General features: G+C 39.1%; 1 protein-coding gene and 1 pseudogene across 2 annotated transcripts in view; one reads left to right on the top strand and one right to left on the bottom strand.

Moving 5' to 3' along the window:
* The window catches only part of YES1 (YES proto-oncogene 1, Src family tyrosine kinase), a 90384-nt gene that overhangs the window by 41692 nt on the left and 27097 nt on the right, over nucleotides 1–21595 (top strand). For both annotated transcript variants that reach the window (XM_039463819.2, XM_074383709.1), the window contains 2 exons: nucleotides 14960–15238; nucleotides 18099–18198. In XM_039463819.2, coding sequence (XP_039319753.1) covers nucleotides 14968–15238; nucleotides 18099–18198 — 371 coding nt within the window. In that variant the 5' untranslated portion in view covers nucleotides 14960–14967. The remainder of the gene's footprint in view (nucleotides 1–14959; nucleotides 15239–18098; nucleotides 18199–21595) is intronic.
* On the bottom strand, nucleotides 410–827 carry LOC104650845 (small ribosomal subunit protein eS19 pseudogene; annotated as a pseudogene).

Raw genomic sequence — 21595 nt, 5'->3', positions numbered from 1 at the left:
GGCCAGACACAAAAGAAAGCATTATATATAATTCCATTTTATTTTTATTTATTTATTTATTTATTTGAGGCAAGGTCTCACTCTGTTACCCAGCCTGGAGTGCAGTGGCACAGTTACAGCTCACGGTAGCCTCCATCTCTCAGGCTCAAGCAGTCCTCCCACCTCAGCCTCCCAGGTGTCTGGGACTACAGGTGAATGCCACCATGCTCAGCTAATTTTTTTTACTTTTTGTAGAGATGATGTCTCATTATGTTGCTCAGGTTCATCTCAAACTCTAGGGCTCACAGAATCCTCCTTCCTTGGCTTCCCAAAGTGTTGGTATTACAAGCATGAGCCAGTACACCCAGCCATGATTTCCTTTTTTTTTTTTAAATGAATGAGGTGATTTATTAACCCAGTATGGTTTGTTCTAATGCTGCTTGTTGGCAGCTGCCACCTGTCTGGCGATTCTGTCCAGATCTCTTTGTCCCTGAAGTGTCAGTTTGCAGCCCCCATCTTGGTCCTTTTCCACCATTCTCAGCCCCTCCAGGGCTTGGAGGACCTGGCAGGCCACACTCTTGGAGCCGCAGCTGAAGTGCCTAGGCATGACACCATTTCTCTGACTTCCCCCATAGATCTTGGTCATGGAGCCAACCCCAGTGCCACCCTGGAGGTACTGGTGCTGTGCTGTGGAAGCCGCTCACGTGTAGAACCAGTTCTCATTGTAGGAAGCAAGCTTTCAGCTTCCCGGACTTTTTGAGAAAGGCTGCCAGAGCCCTGATGAACTCCTGCTGTTTCACATCTTTTACAGTAACTCCAGGCATCTTGCGGCCTCCGTGCTGCCAGCCAGGGGAAAAAGCAATTCCATTTATAAGAAGCCTTACAAGCAGGCAAAACTTAAACTATAATGTTAGAAGTCAAGATAGTGGTTAAGAGGAACTTAGAAGGGTTAATAGAATGCGATAGACTTCTTGGGTGCTGACAGTGTGTCTTGGTCTGGTTGGTGAGTACATTAGTGTTGAGTTTATGTAATTCATTTACCTGTACATTTATTATGTATTTTTCTTTGTGCTATGTTTCAATAAATTTTTTTAAAATTTGCCCATATTTACATGCTTTGGAGGAGAGGCACTGTTATCATAAAAATTATCACTGTTGTAGCAAACATTTGTGCTTCATATACCAGGCACTGTGTTAGGTGTGTTTTTTACACACACACACACACACACACACACACACACACACACACACACTTAGTCTTCACAACTCTGTGAGGTTTACTTTTATTATCCCCATTTTACAGATGAGGAAACTGGGACACAGAAAGGTTGAGTGACTTGCTGAAGCTCACCCAGCTAGTAAGTGATAGACTCAGATTTTTCACCCAGGCATTCTGTCTCTGACATCTGTGCTCTTAACCGCTCTGCTATACATACAGTAAACAAATAACAAAACAGTTTGCTCTCAGCCACTATGCTTTACACAGTAATAAATGCTATGGAGAAAAATAAAGCAAGTTAAATGAAAATAGGCAGTGCTCTGGGGAGATTTTTTGTGCTAATTTATATAGGTCAGAGAAGGTCTCATTGAGAAGGTGAAAACAGCCAAGGACCTAAAAAGGGTGAGAGAATGAATCATGCAGGTAGCTTTCAGGCAGAGAGAACAAAGTGCGATCGCCTGAGATGGTAGTATGCTTGGTCTGTCTGAAGAATAGCAAGAAGACCAGTGTGGCAGAAGTGAGGCAAGTTGGGGCACAGTAGTAGGAGTTGAAGGCTACATAGTAGGTTATTGGATGTTGAAGGCCATGGTAGAAATTTTGGCTTTTACTCAAAGTGCAGCTGGAAGTCTTTGGATGGAATTTGGCAGAGGAGTGATGTTAAACAATTTAAAAGGGTAAGCGCTTTGAGACGAGCCTGTAAAAGGTGTAATGACAGGAACTGGGAGACCAGTTAGGCTTTTAGAATAATTCAATGTTGCTGAATTAGTGAAAGATGATGTGACTTAGACTAGGGTAGCAGTGGGAGGTAGAGAGAAGTTTTCGGACACTGAATATATTTTAAAAATAGGGTCAGGGGAGTTACTGAGGAATTTAAGGGTGTGAAATAGATAATAAGGATGACTTTAGAGTTTTTGGTCTGAACAACTACAAGAATGGCATTAACATTTATGTAGATGGGGAAGATTGCAAGAGGAGTTGGTTTGGGGAGGAAGATTAGGAGTCTTGGAAATGTTAAATTTTAAATCTTTTTAGATATCCAAGTGAAGATACTGCATAGATAAAGTGAGAAGTCCAGAAGTCCATAAAGATATAAATTTGGTAATCATCAATGTGCAGGTGGTATTTAAAGATGTAAGACTGGGTGATACCACCAAAGGAATGAATGTAAGTAGAGAAGTTCTTTCTGCAGCATTCCATTGTATAGGTGTCAGGGAGATGAGGAACAAGCAGCAAAGGAGACTGAGAAGGAGCAGTAAGATGGGGGAAACCAAGAGGATGATGTCTTAGAAAGCAGGTGGGAAAAGTGTTTTAAAGAAGAGAGAGTGATCTTCTTTGTCAAATGTGGTTGACAAGCAAGATGAGAGGACTGAAAATTTGCCATTGGCCAAATAGCAATGCAGAATTATTTGGGGAGGCCACTGGGCAGTTTTAATATAGTGGAAGCAGTAGGCAGGCAGAAATTTAAATTTAAAATAAGTAATTTTTAAAATTTAGTGTACTACTTTCCCTATTTTTATTTTATTATTGTTAGCATTGGATCAGATTGTATTTTAAGTGAATGTTTCAAACATAGGAAAGTTGTAACAAAATTTGCTAAAAGAAGTGAGATATATGGAAAAGAAACAGGAAAGTTATACAAGGGACAGGATTGTGAAAGTCTAGAGGTTTTAAAACAGAGGAGATGCTTGGACCATCTTAAATACCTGGTAGCATTTCTTAGTGTCTGTCTTTCCTCACTGTCTTACCGACCTTTTATTTCCTGCAGGATTTTGAATCCAAAGACAAGTATCATGGTTCCGGTTTTTAAATACAGTGATTTACCTTCTTTTAGTGGGGGTGACAAGATAGCCATGTAAGAAATAGGAAAGGCCATGTTTGTCTCACTCTGTTACCCAGCCTGGAGTGCAGTGGCACAGTTACAGCTCACGGTAGCCTCCATCTCTCAGGCTCAAGCAGTCCTCCCACCTCAGCCTCCCAGGTGTCTGGGACTACAGGTGAATGCCACCATGCTCAGCTAATTTTTTTTACTTTTTGTAGAGATGATGTCTCATTATGTTGCTCAGGCTCATCTCAAACTCTAGGGCTCACAGAATCCTCCTTCCTTGGCTTCCCAAAGTGTTGGTATTACAAGCATGAGCCAGTACACCCAGCCATGATTTCCTTTTTTTTTTTTTTTAAATGAATGAGGTGATTTATTAACCCAGTATGGTTTGTACAAATGTCTGAGACAGGGAATCTTCAGCAAAGAACAAGATGAAGAGACAGAGATCAGAATTTATGGAAGCTGAGGCAGCAAGAAGTTTCAGGAGAAAGTTCCAGCAGAAGGACACTGTCAAATAATAATGCTATCCATAGAAGTCTCTGACTTTATTCTAGAATGAACATGCATGGAGTGAAACTGTAAAGGCAGACAAAGAGCAACCAGATTGATTGGAACTGACAGACATCAGAGGTCACAGGGGAGCTGAGAAGCATTTGAGTTTTTACTAGGTAGAGGGGAAAGACCTTGTTGATAACTCAGAACATTTAGTGGGAACCCCCAAAGAGCCATGGTCCTAAGTAACACAAGAAAAAAATAGGAATATTAATAGCCCCTATATGTTCAAGATACTAAATTCGTTATTGAAAACTCCAGGCCCAGATAGCTTCACTAATGAATTCTTTAAAACATTTAAGGATGAAATAATACCAATCTTAAACTCTTAAAAAAAAAAAAATAGAACAGGAAGAGAATGCTTCCCAATTCATTTTGTGAGACCAACATCCTGATACCAAAAGCAAACACAGAAATGACAGGAAAATACACCTAAATAACAATGTGCTTCTTGACCATAGACAAAAATATTTAGCAAAATATTAGCTTTCAGGAATATATAAAAGAGTAATATACCATGACCAATTGGATTTTATCTCAAGAATGCAAAGGTCCCAAGGTTTACTTAACATTGAATAATCAGTTAGTATAATTCACTACATCAGTGGAATAAAGGGAAAAAAACCTATATGATAATCTAGGTACATGTAGAGAAGCTTTTGACAAAATTCAGCACTCATTTATGATGAAAACTGGCAGCAAACAAAGAAGGGAACTTTACTTGACTTTATGACCTTCCACTATAATACAAAAATCCTACAGCTAATATCATACTTAATAGTGATAGACTAAATACTTTCCCCTTAAGATTGAGAACCAAGGCAAAGCTATTCTCTCTCATCACATCTGTTCAACATTGCATTGGAGGTACTAGTCAGTGGATAAGGGCAGCGGAGAAAAAGACCTATGTAGGAAAGTAAAGAGTAAGCCAGTGTTTATTTGTATACATGATCTTGAATGTAGAAGATAGTATAGAACCTATAAAAGTGCTACAAATAAGTGATTTTAGTAGAGTCACAGGAACAGGGTATATAGATACCAAGTATATATACGATTGCGCATCACTTTAAAGACAGGAATATGTTCTGACGTTGTATCATTAGGCAATTTTATCATTGTGTGAACATTATACAGTGTACTTACATAAACCTAGTTAGTAGAGCCTGTTATGCACCTATGGCTCCTAGGCTACAAATATTATCACTATCCTAAATGCTGTTGGCAGTTGTAACACAATGGGGTAAGTATTTGTGCATCTGAACATATCTAGGGCCAGGCACGGTGGCTCACGCCTGTAATCCCAGCACTTTGGGAGGCCAAGGTGGGTGGATCACTGGAGGTCAGGAGTTCTAGACCAGCCTGGCCAACATGGTGAAACCCCATTTCTACTAAAAATACAAAAATTAGTGGGTGTGGTGGCACATACCTGTAATCCCAGCTACTTGGGAGGCTGAGGCACGAGGATCACTTGAAACTGGGAAGCAGAGGTTGCAGTGAGCCAAGATCACACCACTGCACTCCAGCCTGGGTGACAGAGCAAGACCCTGTCTCAAAAATAAATAAATAAATAACATATCTAAGCAAAGAAAAGGTACAATAATAATGCAGTATTAGAATTTTACGGGACCACCATCATATATATGGTCTCTCTTTGATCAAAATGTTGTTATGCGGCACGTGATGGTATATGTTAGTGATGAAGAGTTAGAAATAGAAATAAAGTAATAATGTTTATAATGGCATAAACCATAATGTCTAGAGATAAACTGTATAAAAAATGGACAAGACCTGTACACTGAAAACTACAAAACACTGCTGAGAAAAATCTTTAAAGTCCTAATTAAATGAAATACCACATTGATGGATCAAGAAGTCAAGTCAGTATTAAAATATAATTTCTCCCCAAATTGATCTGTAGATTAGCAATAATTCCATTCAAGCCGGGCACACTGGTAGCTCACGCCTGTAATTCCAACACTTTGGGAGGCCGAGGCGGGCAGATCACGAGGTCAGGAGTTCAAGACCAGCCTGACCAACATAGTGAAACCTGGTCTGTACTAAAAATGCAAAAATTAGCCTGTTGTGGTGGTGCGCACCTGTAGTCTCAGCTACTCAGGAGACTGAGGCAGGAGGATCACTTGAACCTAGGAGGCAGAGGTTGCAGTGAGCCCAGATCATGCCATTGCACTCCAGCCTGAGCGACAGAGTGATAATCCGTCTCAAAAAATGAATGAATGAATGAATGAATGAGCCTAGTCAAAGTCCCAGCATGCATTTTTGTAGAGATTCTAAAATGTATATGATTAAAATTTGTAAAAATTCTAAACTTTGTATAGAAATGCAAAGATCATCATGCATGGTTTGGCAGATCTTTGCAAGCCAAATCTGGCCCACTGCCTGCTTTTGGAAATTGTTTTTTAACATTGCTACACTTAATATGTTTGCATATCGTCTGAGCCTGCTTTTGCAATAAAACAGCAGAGTGGAGTAGTTGTTACAGACACCATATGGTCCACAAAGCTTAAAATATTTTACAGAATAAATTTGCTGACCCTTTAAATTTGTATTTAAAGCAATTTTGAAAAAGATGAAGGCTGGGCACAGTGGCTCATGCCTATAATCCCAGCACTTTGGAAGACTAAGCCAGGCAGATCACTTGAGGTCAGGAGTTTGAGACCAGCCTGGCCAACATGGTGAAATCCCATCTCTACTAAAAGTACAAAAACTAGCCAGGTATGACAGGGCATGCCTGTAATCCCAGCTACTTGGAATCTGGGGCAGGAGAATTGGTTGAACTCAAGAGATGGAGGGTGCAGTGAGCCAAGATCATGCCACTGCACTCCTGCCTAGGCACAGAGCAAGACTCTGTCTCCAAAAAAAAAAAAAAAAGATGAAAAAACTGGAGACTTTGTATTATAATAATATCAAGATGCTGTAAAGCTACAGTAATGATGACAGTGGTGATTGACATGAGCATGGACATGTAGGACAATGGGAAAAATAGAGAATGAAAACAGAGCTACACATACATGGTTAATTGCTTTTTGGCAAAGATAACAAGGTAATTCAGTGGGAAATGGATAGGTTTTTCAACCCATTGTGCTAGTAGAACTAGATACTGAGTTTTTTAAAAAAATTGAACATAGGGCTCTGTGTAGTGGCCCATGCCTGTAATCTCATCACTTCGGGAGGCCAAGGCAGGTGAATCGCTTGACCTCATGACCTACAGACTAGCCTTGGCAACATGGCTAAACTCTGTCTTTACAAAAAAAAAATACAAAATTAGCTAGCTGTGGTGGTGCTCACCTGTAGTCCCAGATACTCAGAAGGCTGAGATAAGAGGATGACTTGAGCCTGGGAGGAGGAGATTTCACTGAGCCATAATCATGCCTGAGCACTCTAGCCTGGATGATAGCCTTATCTCAAAAAAGAATTTTTTTAAACATAAGACTATTAAAACATATTCAAAAATTAGCTTAAAATGGCTCAGTAAGCCTGACTTACAGAAGAGTTCAAACTTATAGATGAACACATAGAAAATCTTCTGGTGGGCCAGGCGTGGTGGCTCACATCTGTAATCCCAGTGCTGTGGGAGGCCGAGGCAGGCAGGTCATGGGGTCAGGAGTTCGAGACTCCTGGCCAACATGGTGGAATTTCATCTCTACTAAAGATACAAAAAAATTAGCCAGGCATGGTGGCACAGGCCTGTAATCCCAGCTACTCAGGAGGCTAAGACAGGAGAATTGCTTAAACCCAGAAGGTGAAGGTTGCAGTGCGCTGAGATTGCACCATTGCACTCCAGTGACAGAGCAAGATTTCGTCTCAAAAAAAAAAAAAAAAAAAAATCTTCTGGTGAAGAATTGTCAGGACACAAAACATAAACCATAAAAATAAAAAATTTTAATTGAACCTAAGATTTAAAAGCATCTTCAAGGATACTGTTATAAAAATGTAAAGGCAACCTATGTACTGGGAAAAATATCACAGTATAAACATTTGACAAAAATCTAGAGTCCAGAACACATAAAGAATATGATAGTGTTAAAGTAGATATTCTTGTTTCTAGAACATAACAGAAAGAAGACAGCCCAATTAAAAATTTGATTTGAACAGGCACTTCACTTTAAAAACTGATTTGAACAGCCATGTCACCAAAGTAGAGATGGGAAGCAAATAAGCACATGAGAACATACTCAAAATTAGATGTGGTCATTAGGGAAATGTAAACTAATACCACCAAGGGCTATCACTACACACTAATTAGAATGAGAAATTGGAAAGCAGCCATTAGAGTTGGGAATACTTCCATAAATACCAAAACATAGAAAAGATTATCGTCTTTCACTAATCATATATAGTGATACCCTTTTGCGGTTTTAACTTTTTTAAATGTTACTTTAAGTTCTGGGATACATGTGCAGAACCTGCAGGTGGGTATACACTTGCCACGGTGGTTTGCTGGCACTTTGGGAGGCCAAGGCGGGTGGATGACTTGAGGTCAGGAGTTCAAGACCAGCCTGATCAATATGTTGAAACCCTGTCTCTACTAAAAATACAAAATAACCTGGGCATGGTGACTCAGACCTGTAATCCCAGCTACTTGGGAGGTTGCAGCAGGAGAATCACTTGAATCCAGGAGGCAAAGGTTGTGGTGAGCCAAGATCGCCCTATTGTACTCCAGCTTGGGCAACAAGAGTGAGACTCCGTCTCAAAAAATAATAATAATAATAAAAGTAAAACTAGAACTTTGAAGTCAGCGAACCCGTAATACATGTATAGTTAGCACTTTAAAAATGTTCGATAAATATTGAAGAATGAATGTCTTTTTCTTCATGTCTGCTTTTCCATGTTTAACTGACCTGGATTATTATACACTTCTCAATTCTCCCATTATCATTGGCCCCACACTGTTCCTGCTTTTTTCTTTATTTTTTTTAAGAGACAGGGTCTCCTCTGTCATCCAGGATGGAGTGCAGTGGAACAATCATACCTCACTGCAGCCTTGACCTCCCTGGGCTCAGGTGATCCTCCCACCTCAGCCTCGCAAGTAGCTGGGACTGCACGTGTGTGCCACCACACACCACAACTGGGTAATTTTTCTTGTAATTTTTTGTAGAGATTGAGTTTTGCCATGTTGCCTAGGCTGGTCTCAAACTTCTAGGCTCAAGTGATCCTCCCACCTTGGCCTCCAAAAATACTGAGATTACAGGTGTGAACTACTATACCTGGCTGGCCACTTTTGTCTTTTCTCTCATGGGTCAGTTGCAATAGTTTTATAACTTATCTAATTGTTGTCATTATTTTTTCTTCTTTCTGGGCTGTATAATTGAGCTTTTTGTCATAGTTACTGTACAACAAATAATCTTCTATATTATCTCTACTTCTATATTATTCTCTACTTCTCTATTATCCCCTACTTCTAGCTGCCTGTCCTACCCAGCTCATAAATAGCCCTGACATTCTTGCAACAGAGAAATTTTCTGTTCCTAAAATGAACCATGCTGTTTCAAGCATCTGAGCCATTGTGTATACTTTTCATTCTTCCCAAAATATGCTATTTTATTTTCCCCAAATCTCCAACTCTTCAAGACCAAACTCTGATGCCACTTCCTTTGCAAAACTTTTTTTCATAAGCGCTTAAAGCAGAGCTGATAACATTTGTTGTATTGGTATTTTGTATATACCTCCACTCTAATATTTTGTCACACTCTAGCATTTTTCACATTTTACAATATTGTATTTGTTTCTCACATTTGTGACCTTTTAATTAAAAGGAACCATTTCTTGTCCTCCCAGCTCCTTTTACAGAGTCTAATATACACTGTTTTTGGTTTTTTGTTTTATTTTGATAGCTTTTGAGGTACAAGTGGTTTTCCGTTACATGGATGAATTATGTAGTGGTGAATTCTGAGATTTTGGTGCACCCATCACCTGAGTAGCGTATGTTGTACCCAGTATATAGTTTTATCCCATAATATACATTATTAGTGAATATATATCACTAATGTATTTATCTATAAGTCAATATATAACTTGAAAGAAACTTTTCCATATAAATGTTTTATTTTTTATTTTGGGTGATTTTTCTTGTTTTTTTTGTTTTTTCTTTCCAACTTTTAGATTCAAAGGGTATATATATGTGCAGGTTTGTTACATGGGTAAATTGTGTGTTGTGGGGATTTGGCCTACAGATAAATTTTGTCTCCCAGGTAATCAGTATAATATCCAATAGGTAGGTTTCCATGTAAATGTTTTAAACAATGTTACATTTGTAAAACAACCGATAAAAATCAGTTTAACTCATATGGTACCTGAAGTTTACTTGAAAATGTGAATCATATATGACATTGCTAATATTTGTAAATGAGATGAGCAGCAATGATGAGTCCTATGCATTGATACTGGGGTGCTAGTTGAACTGGACTGAAAATGGTGGGTTATCCTGGAGTTACTGGAAAGATAAGTAGGTAGATGTGAGGTGTTAGGCTCAAGACTCTGGATTAAGAAAATGAGGCTAGAGGACAGGTTAAGCGTAGTAATGAAAGATTTGATAGGGTGAGGAGAAAAGGTGTGACTTTTGAGGGAAGAGGACTTGAAGTTAAGATGGTTATGGGTAAAGAAGGTGAGGATGAGGAATTAAGCTGAGGTGGGTGGGTAATTATAGGAGCATCTGTTGTGAATTGACATGTTATTTCCCAGTTGGCCCTCTGTCAGAATTTAAATTACAGTATTATTGACTTTCCCTCATAATTTTTCTTCTTCATACAACTGCTATTCTTTTAAAGTATAATTTATGTAATAGTTACTATTTTCTTAATATTTAGACTTTGGATGTAGGTAGGTAGTTTTGCAGATTCCTTGATTGAACTTTTTACAGTTGAACTTTTTTAAGGCAAAGAGCAGTGCTTGGCCCCCACAGAAGGTGGGGTAGGGAACAGTGGACCTTTCCCTCTCTCAGTTTTATATATTTTGTGAATATGTATTAGTTGTTAAAATTTTCCCTTCAACCTTAAGTATATTGAGTCAAAATCTTCCAGTCTGAAAATCACAAAGATACCCTCTTATAATGTGCTTTCTTGGAAGACTGGAAAGGTTGGATACATTTTCTTTTTTTGTTTTCTTTTTTTTTTTTTTTGAGACCGAGTCTCACTCTGTTGCCTGGTCTGGAGTGCAGTGACGATCTTGCCTCACCGCAACCTTCATCTCTCAGGTTCAAGCGATTCTCCTGCCTCAGCTTCGTGAGTAGCTAGGATTACAGGCACCTGCCACTACGCCCAGCTAATTTTTTTGTATGTTTAGTAGAGACGAGGTTTCACCATGTTGGCCAGGCTGGTCTTGAACTCTTGACCTAGTGATTCACCTGCCTCGACCTCCCAAAGTGCTGGGAATACAGACATGAGCCACCGCACCCAGCCATTGGATGCATTTTTATATGTTAATTGGCCTTTTCTGTTTTGTGAATCGTCTCTTTTCATGAATAAGAGTTGTGTGTTTTTCTGTTGGGCTTTTTCTTTTCATGAATAAGAGTTGTCTGTATTAAGAATGTCAACCAGATTCCACATGTGTACATTTATTGTATATTGAGAGAACAATAAAGCATGAGTAAGTGCAAAGATATTTTTCAGGCCAGGCATGGTGGCTCACACCTGTAATCCCAGCACTTTGGGAGGCCAAGGTGGGCAGATCACAAGGTCAAGAGTTTGAGACCAGCCTGACTAACATGATGAAACCCTGTCTCTACTAAAAATACAAAAATTAGCTGGGTGTGGTGGCATGTGCCTGTAATTCCAGCTACTCAGGAGGCTGAGGCAGGAGTATCGCTTGAACCTGGGAGGCGGAGGTTGCAGTGAGCCAAGATTGTGCCATTGCCCTCCAGCCTTGGTGACAGAGCGAGACTCTTGTTTCAAAAAAAAAAAAAAAAAAAGATTTTCCCCTTAGCATCTCTTAAGCTTTTTCCTCACCCCTGCCCTTGATAAGGAAGTTACATAATCTCATCTGTTGGTCTTTTCCTTTAAAGTTTCTACTTTTACTTTTTACTTTAAAAGATTTTTCCAACTTTAGCTTATGAAACTATTTACCTTTAGTTTTTTCTAATACTTACAGAAGCAACTGCCTTTTATATATTTAGCTTACAATTCCTTCATAGTATTTTAATTTTAGTCATCCCTCAAGATCCGTGGGAAATTGTAGAGCATTCTAGGACCTCCTGTGGATATACCAAAATCCCCAGATGCTCAAGACCCTTTTATAAAATGGCATGTTTTTGCATATAACTTGTACACATCCCCCTATATGTTTTTTTTGTTTGTTTGTTTGTTTTTTAAGGCGGAGTCTCACTCTTTCACCCACGCTGGAGTGCAGTGGCAAAATCTCAGCTTACTGCAACCTCCACCTTCCGGGTTCAAGCGATTCTCCTGCCTCAGCCTCCAGAGTAGCTGGGACTCCAGGTGTGCACCGCCACACGTGGCTAACTTTTGTATTTTTGGTAGAGGTGGGGTTCCACCATGTTGCCTAGGCTGGTCTCAAACTACTGACCTCAGGTGATCTTCCCGTCCTGGCCCTGCAAAGTGCTGGGTTGACAGGCATGAGCCACCACACTTGATCCCCCTATATACTTTAAATCGTCTCCAGCTTACTTAGAATACCTAAAACAATGTAAATAGTTGTTGATTGTACTCTGTTGTTTAGGGAATAATGACAAGGAAAAAAAGTACGTACGTACTTTTTTTTTTTTTTTTTTTCGAGATGGAGTTTCATTCTGTCACGCAGGCTGGAGTGCAGTGGCGCAATCTCAGCTCACTGCAGCCGTCACCTCCCAGGTTCAAGTGATTCTTCTGCCTCAGCCTCCTGAGTAGCTGGGATTACAAGCGCAAGCCACCACACCCAGCTAATTTTTGTATTTTTAGTAGAGACAGGGTTTCACCATGTTGATCAGGCTGGTCTCAAACACCTGACCTTGTGATTTACCCACCTCAGCCTCCCAAAGTGCTGAGATTACAGGAGTGAGCCACCCTGCCCGGCCTGTACATATTTTTTAATACAAAATTTTCTTCTGAAACTTTTGAATCTTGGTTGAATCCATGGATGCAGAACTCATAGATACAAAAGGCTAACTGTATATTAAGTTTCCAGATTTGGTTATGGTTTTTATGGTTTTTGTTTGTTTGTTTGTTTGTTTTTTAGACGAAGTTTTGCTCTTGTCATCTAGGCTGGAGTGCAGTGGCACGATCTTGGCTCACTGCAACCTCCGTCTCCCAGGTTGAAGAGATTTCCTGCCCCAGCCTCCTGGGTAACTGGAATTACAGGCACCCACCACCATACCCAGCTGATTTTTGAAGTTTTAGTAGAAATGGGATTTCACCATGTTGGCAAGGCTGGTCTCAAACTCCTGACCTCAGGCTATCAGCCCATCTTGGCCTCCCAAAGTGCTGGGATTACAGGCATGAGCTACTGCTCCTGGCCCCAGTTTTGTTTTGATGCTCATACTTAACTGTCACATCTTTAGAATATACCCATTTAAGAGAGTGATCTGAAAACCCAATTCTGAGGTTCAGAGACTGCTTCTATTCTAATATTTGTAGCTACATTTTAAATTATTATTATACAGCTGAGGTTATAAATGTTCAGTCTTTCAGAATTTATGAGGTGGTCATCACTCGCCTACTTCCTTTTGAATGTCATAGAAAGGGAAAACTATACAAATAAGAATGACTTTTGAAAGTAAGTGAATTAATGAATTCTCTATTAATGCTTCTGCAGAAAGTGAATAGAATAATGCAGATTTTGTAATGTTAGTAACCCTGCTGTATGGTAGATAATACAGTAGGTAAGCGATGAGTAAAGCACCACTTTTGCTTTGAAGAAGTGTATTGCTGTTAATTTGGTGGTAGGTTGGGATTAGACTGGTAAATAAAAAATTGTATATAAAATGGAATAAAGTGAGCCTCATAAGAAAATCTCCCCAACGGTACATGTGAGTTTAAGAGAAAAGATATGTTATTGATTATAAGGAAAACCTGAGTGGAAAAGAACATTTGTGATGACCATCAATGAAAGGATAGGATTTTAGCAGGTAGAGAGGCAGGGAGGATATTTTGGACAGAGACAATTTATGTCTTGTCCAATTGAGATGTGCTTCAAGTGCAAAATACACATTAGATTTTTAAGGTTCAGTGTGAAAAAAAGTCATTAGAATTTTTATATTGGTTACATTTTGAAATAAATGTTTTAGATATACTGGGTTAAATAAAATACTAAAGTTAATTTTACTTGTTTCTTTGTACTTTTTTAATGTGGCTACACTAAATTAGAAAATTTAAACTTACACAGCTTACATTTGTGACTTAGAGTATATTTCTACTGACATAGTGCTGGTATAGACAGAATACAACAGTATTTGCTAGTACCCACTGTGTGCCAGATTGTCTAGAATTTGTAATAAACTTAATCCTCATAGGAAACCTTATGAGGTAGGTTTTCTCTGTCTTTAGTTTTCTATTGTGTTTTCATCACCCAGATACTTTTTTTTTTTTTTTGAGACAGAGTTTCACTCTGTCACCCAGGCTGGAGTGCACTGGCACGATCTCAGCTCACTGCAGCCTCTCCCTCCCTGGCTTCCAGGTTCAAGCAATTCTGCCTCAGCCTCCCTAGTAGCTGGGATTACAGGTGCACACCACAATACCCAGCTAACTTTTGTATTTTTAGCAGAGACAGGGTTTCACTATGTGGGCCAGGTTGGTCTTGAACTCCTGACCTCAAGTGATTGGCCTGCTTCGGCCTCCCAGAGTGCTACAATGATAGGCATGAGCCACCATGCCTGGCCCCTAGATACTTCGTCAAGTAACTGGAGTGCCTAGAGGTTAAGCAACATACCTGAGATCACTCCAGCTACTAAGTAGGAAGCCAGGAGCAAATTGTAATAAAGATAAATAAGGGGAAGAGACTTTATTTTCTGTTGCCTCTTTTTTTGTTTTTTGTTAATACTCCTTTTTGCGAGGATGGCAGATGGTTTTTTTTAAATCATTTTTGAATCCTTTTTTTTTTTTTTTTTTTTTTTTTTTTGGAGACAGTGTCGCTCTTGTTGCCCAGACAGGAGTGGAGTGGCGCAGTCCATCTCCCAGGTTCAAGTGATTCACCTGCCTCAGCCTCCTGAGTATCTGGGATTACAGGCATGTGCCACCATGCCCAGCTAATTTGGTATTTTTAGTAGAGACGGGGTTTCTCCATGTTAGCCAGTCTGGTCTCGAACTCCCAACCTCAGGTGATCTGCCCCCCTCAGCCTCCCAAAGTGCTGGGATTATAGGTGTGAGCCACTGCGTCCAGCCTAATCCTCTTTTTGAAGTATCCTGTGTGTTAACTTACTCTCAAATTTGTTTTATCCTCTGTAGATTTGATAATGGGCTGCATTAAAAGTAAAGAAAACAAAAGTCCAGCCATTAAATATAGACCTGAAAATACTTCAGAACCTGTCAATACAAGTGCAAGCCATTATGGAGCAGAACCCACTGCAACGTCACCGTGTCCGTCATCTTCAGCAAAGGGAACAGCAGTTAATTTCAGCAGTCTTTCCATGGCACCATTTGGAGGATCCTCAGGGGTAACACCTTTTGGAGGTGCATCTTCCTCATTCTCAGTGGTGCCAAGTTCATATCCTGCTGGTTTAACAGGTGAGATTTAAATGGACAGTTATGTTGTCTGTTTGAGAATATAACCTTGGATAATGTATACTTAAGGCTTGTCTGGTGTTAAGAACGATAATCTTACTGGAGGACTTTTCAAATAATTGTATCTGAAAATTAGTCTCCAACATAAATATTAAAGTCTTATTGTATACATGGGTCTCGTTCTGGGAAATTCGTGGTAACCTGATGGTGATTATAGACTGGATCATATCATTTATTATTTTATTTAACTCATTATTCAAATACTTATCGAGTCTCCTATTGTGTAGGTAAGCACTGGGAACATAAAGATTAAAAACATACCTTTCCTTCAATAATTTGACAACTTCTCAGGATTGTAAAGTGCTTTGCAGTATTAAAGCCTTACAGTAGTTACTTAATAGATGTTAATTCAATGACAGTAAAGTAATAATAATACAATATTTCTCCCAGATGATGCTAATTTAAAAAAGAAAAATCCTGACCAGGAGCAGTGGCTCACACTGGTAATCCCAGCACTTTGGGATGCTGAGGCAGGTGGATCACCTGAGGTCAGGAGTTTGAGACCAGCCTGACCAACATGGAGAAATCCCATCTCTACTAAAAATACAAAATTAGCTGGGTGTTGTGACACATGCTGGTAATCCCAGCTACTCTGGAGGCTGAGGCAGGAGAATTGCTTGAACCCAGGAGGTGGAGGTTGCGATGAGCCAAGATCATGCCATTGCACTCCTGCCTGGGCAGCAGGAGCCAACCTCCATCTCAAAAAAAAAAGAAAAATCCTAAAACTTGGAGAATTTAAATGATTTTTCCCCCAAGTCACAGATAGTAGGTGGGAGAGCTCATTTAATGTCCTATTCCAGAATTCCAATTATTACAATATCATATCCTTTTAGAGAATAGCAAGAAGTGATAGTTGACAACCTTTCATGGAGACAGAAGGCTGTTAAAAAAAATAGATTCAAACTGTTTTGTAAAGGGTCCCATATCAGGATGCTTTTTCACTGAAGTAACAAAACAAAGGTAGGGTGAGTTTCAGGATTCCTTCGTACAGCAGTTCTGTGATGTCATCAAGGACTCACATTTCTTTTCATCTCTCTTCCGCAGCCCTTGGACGTGTCTGCTTTATCCTTAGGCTTGGCAAACAGCTGCCAGCATTAAATCAAGCAATATATGTTCTTATTAACAGCCAGTGGGGAAAAAAGATAAATCTCCACTACAAGCATGGACTATAAATTTGTCTCTTCAGTCTGTTCGAACTGAACCAAAAACAATGGCCGGGCCAGGCGCAGTGGCTTATACCTGTAATCCTAGCACTTTCGGAAGTCAAGGCAGGCAGATTGCCTGAGCACAGGAGTTCAAGACCAGCATGGACAACATGGCAAAACCCTATCTCTACAAAAAATACAAAAAAAAATTAGCCAAGTGTGGTTATGCACGCCTGTAGTCCCGGCTACTCGAGAGGCTGAGGCACGAGAAATGCTTGAACCCAGGAGGTGGAGACTGTAGTGAGCCAAGACTGTGCCACTGCATTCCAGCCTGGGTGATGGAGCAAGACTTTTGTCTCAAAAAAAAAAAAAAAAAAAAAGACAATGCCAGAGGATTGCTGTACGTTGATTCTGTTAGACTTCATTTGGGGAGTTATGAATGTCAGAGTCAATTACAATCTTAATTCCAGCCCCTGACTCTGAATACTTCAGTAGTAGATGGCCACGAGGGCATTTCTCAAAGTTTAAATTATTTTCAGAATTATGTTTCTCAAAGTTCATTTCTGAAAGTTTAAATTATTTTCAGAATTATGTTTGGGAAAGATAGTAATCCAAAATGGTTAAAATAAATGTTGATACTTAAAGACACATTTTAGTTACCTAAAACAATTTACTTACATAAGATACTGCATTCAGGGGTATTCATTTGTTAACTCAATGCACGCTCACTGTCTGTGTACCAGGTATGGAGAAGTGAGCAAGGTACACAAGGTTTCTGTCCTGATGGAGCTTACATTTTCGAGGGCTGGAGAATAATCAGTCAATAAATAACAGGATGGATAATTAATGGTTCTTATATGTTATGAAGGAACTAACTAGAATGATAGTGAAAGCCCTGCAGTTAATCAGGGAAAGCTGTCTCAAGAAGAAATCATTTGAGCTGAGATTTTTTTTTGGGGGGGTGGGGGGAGGTGAAGTCTCTCTCTGTCACCCAGGCTGGAGTGCAGTGGCACAGTTTTAGCTTATGTAACCTCCTGCCTCCCGGGTTCAAGCAGTTCTCCTGCCTCAGCCTCCAGAATAGCTGAGATTACAAGAAACGCAACAGGGCACCTGGCTTTTTTTTTTTTTTTCCACTTGAGACGGAGTTTCACCATGTTGGCCAGGCTGGTCTTGAACTCTTGACTAAAGTGATTCACCAGCCTTGGCCTCCCAAAATGCTGGGGTTACATGCTTAAGCCATCACCCCCAGTCTTAAGCAGAGATTAGAGTAGTGAGAATGACCTACCTATATACAATTCTGGGAAACAGCTTTTTAGAGAGTGGGAATAACAAATGCAAAATTTAGGAGATACAGGGAGACTAGGAGGTTTTGAGTTTTAGTGTGGAGACCAGTGTAAACAGAGGGAATAATTGTATTATATGGGATTGAAGAGTTACTGCTACCAGTTAGTGAGTTACTGTTCCAGAACATAAAATATGGTTATGTTTCTCTGCTTTAAAATTCTTCAGTAGCTCTAACTTCTAAAAATAGTTTCTGAAGACTATGGAAAAAACCATCCCTAACTTTTTTTTTTTTTTTCTGGCAATAGTTCGTTCTTTCTGTTAACAATTGTTAAGTTAGCTGCATTATTTACCTTGATCTTTTTTCCCTCTGATAGGTGGTGTTACTATATTTGTGGCCTTATATGATTATGAAGCTAGAACTACAGAAGACCTTTCATTTAAGAAGGGTGAAAGATTTCAAATAATCAACAATACGTAAGTGTCGTGACAATTTTGTGAGAGAAATACTGAGAGAAAGCTGTTCTTTACACTGAAACCCCTGAGCTAGTTGATCCAGAGATGAGAGAGGTAGGGCATGGGCTTCCCACTGGGTTTAACGACGCATTGGCTGCTTTAGATGTATTTCGTAACGCTGCTGCTGTAGCTCGAAGTTACTACTTCTGCAATTTGTGCTTCTGTGGTTCTGCCATAAACAGTAGAGATTTAAGAGTGAAGAGTTACTGAGGCAGGTATATGTGAGTATATAGTATTAAAAAAAACTTTATGAAGAGAATTCGCTGCTCCTATTTTTCTAAGTACCAGATGGCTTAAAGATCTTATCTCATTCTTTTCCCTTTTTTTTTTTTTTTTTGAATTTGGTTCAATTCAAATCTTACCTCATTCTTTAAAAAAAGCAAAGGGAAAAAGTTGGGTAAGGAACCCATGTACTTTCCAGTTGATGAAATTAAGTTGTTTCTTTTTCGTTAGGTGACTTTTAGAGTTTTTGTCTAGAAGTATACTGTAGAAAATTTGATGCTTGTTGTCTAGAGGTACACTGTAGAAAACTTGATGCTTGTTGTAGAAAATAGAAATTAGCAAGCATAATAACCACTTTGTAACTTCTCAAAATATATATTTATGGTCTCTTTGTTTCCAGTCATGTTTTCTTCCATCCTTGTTCCCATCTGCTACCAGTTATTGTTCCAGAACATAAAATGTGATCATATCCTTCTACTTTAAAATCATTCAGTACCTACCACTTGCCATCAATATAAAAGGAAAACAGTGATAAGAGGCGTCATTCACTGAGAATTTGCTGTGTGCTTCTCCCCGCTTTTAACTCTACTACCAAACATACTGAATTACTTGCAGTTTTCTGAGTATCCTGGAGTTTCTCATACTCTCATGCTTTCACATATATGTTTCTTTTTTTCTAGAATGTGATTTCTCATCTTTCCATTTCTTTCCTTTATTTAGCTAATCCTACTCACCCTTCAAAATATAGTTCATGTGTCTCTTACCAAGGATGCCTTTCCTTACATTCTTCCCCTCCTGCCTGGCCCAGTCTCTATCCCCTGCTGGATTGAGTATCTCTCTTAGGTGTTTACGTAGGACCCTGTGCAAACTTCAGTCATAGATCTCATCACATTTTGAATTATAGTTTGTCACTTGCTTGTCATTTTTTTAGACCAGTGGTTCTCAGCACTGGGACAGAATCACCCAGGGGACATTTGGCAATATCCAGAAACATTTTTGGTTGTCACAGTTGGGGTGCTGCCACTGTCTTCTAGTGAGTAGAGTTCAGGGATATTGGGAAACATCTTAAAATACACACAACAGCCTTCCACAACAAAGAATGGTCAAGCCTAAGGGGTCAATAGAGCTGAAGTTGCAAAACCCAGCTCTAGACTATGAATTCCTTGAAGTCAAGGGCAGTCTTTTTACTTTTGTTTCCAGCACATTCTGTTCTAAAGTCTGTCACTTAGTAGGTATTCAGTAAATGTTAGAATGAATCGATGAATGCTTAGCAGGATCGAATACAAGGTTTTCAGTTTGTATATCTGAAAGTGCTTAGGAGATAGGAGGAACCACAAACCAAGTGTATGATTTTCTAAATATTTGAATTACCATGGGTTTTTCATTCATTTTCTAGAGAGCAAATTTACCTCATGCATTTATAACATTTTAATTTAGACAGTACGTTTTTAATTTCTGGTGAAGCAAAACATGTATTTAATCTTTACTAACAAATCCCATATCTATCTTCCTGTTTAAAGACTGATAAAATTTGGTCTTTTATATTAATTTTGAAAAGTGAGGGCTTATGTGTTATAAACCACATGTAGTTCTCATGTTCTGAATTGTAATTTAATTTTAGTCTTACTGGAATATTTCTAGATAACATTTTTGTAAATATGCGTCACTCTAGAAATTCTGTTTTTTGTTGCTTGGTTTTTTTGAAATAGAGGTTTGCTCTTGTCACCCAGGCTAGAGTGCAGTGGCGTGATCTTGGCTGACTGTAAACTCCGCCTCCTGGGTTCAAGTGATTCTCCTACTTCAGTCTCCTGAGTAACTGGGATTACAGGCGTGTGCCACCACACTTATCTAATTTTTGTATTTTTAGTAGAAACAGGATTTCATCATGTTGGCCAGGCTGGTCACGAACTCCTGACCTCAGGTGATCCACCCAACTCCCAAAGTGCTGAGATTACAGGCATGAGCCACCACACCGGGCCAGAAATTCAGTTTTTTATTTCTTTGTTTTGTTTTGTTTTGCTTTGTTTTGTTTTTAGAGGGAGTCTCACTCTGTCACCCAAGCTAGAGAGCAGTGGTGTGATCTTGGCTCATTGCAACTTCTGCCTCTCAGGTTCAAGTGATTCTTTGGCCTCAGCCTCCTGAGTAGCTGGGACTATAGGTATGCACCACCATGTTTGGCTACTTTGTTTGGCTACTTTTAGTATTTTTAGTAGAGACCGGGTTTCACCATGTTGACCAGGCTGGTCTTAGACTCCTGACCTAAGGTGATCTGCCCACCTCAGCCTTCTAAAATGCAGAAATGACAGACATGAGCCGCCATGCCTAGCCCAGAAGTTCAGTGTTTAACTTTGTAGCTCGTTGTTTGGCTACAGGAATGTTAAGAGCATTTCAGTTTTTCTCCTAAAATGAGTAAAAAAGAATATTACAATTTTATGTATTGTAAAAAGAAAAGCATTTGGCAATAAAGAATTAACTACTGATACGTGCTATAACCTAGATGAACCTTTTAAAAAAATGTCAAGTAAAAGAAGTCAATTATAGAAGACCACATAAATGTACATATTTCTATTTACATGAAGTGTATGCAGTGGGCATACCATAGAGACAACATATTAGTGTTGACAATGGTTGGAGGGAATTGGGGGTGGGAAGTGACTGCTAATGGTTGGAGGGTTTCTTTTTGGAGTGATGAAAATGTTCTAAAATTGACTGTAGTAATGGTTGTGCAACTCTATGAATATGTTAAAAACTAGTGAATTGTACATCTTAAGTGGGGGAATTTTACGGCCTGTAAATTACATCTTAAAGTGTAAAAAATAATAAAACAATCAAAACTCAGTAATTTGAAAGATTTATCTCCCAAATTGTTTCATTCACTGTAGTCTGTCTAAGGTTGAAAGAATTATGTTAAAGAGATCTTGTAACTAAAAGTTTATAGGGTTTTTGGGTTTTATTTGGAGCAGAAGTATGTAATTGTGCTTTCTTTAATTCATGTAACCTGTTTTTTAGTATCATTCTTTGAGTTTAATTCTTTATCCAATGAATGCATAAATAAAAAATGAAAGTAATACCCCTTGTTTACTTCAGATACAAGATAGCACTGCAGTATATTGTACTTTGGGCAATAGTCTACCTT

This window comes from Saimiri boliviensis, chromosome 13, assembly GCF_048565385.1.
Source record: "Saimiri boliviensis isolate mSaiBol1 chromosome 13, mSaiBol1.pri, whole genome shotgun sequence".
Lineage (NCBI taxonomy): Eukaryota > Metazoa > Chordata > Mammalia > Primates > Cebidae > Saimiri > Saimiri boliviensis.
Note: the sequence above shows the minus strand (reverse complement) of the source record. Positions and strands in the feature narration are given on the sequence as shown.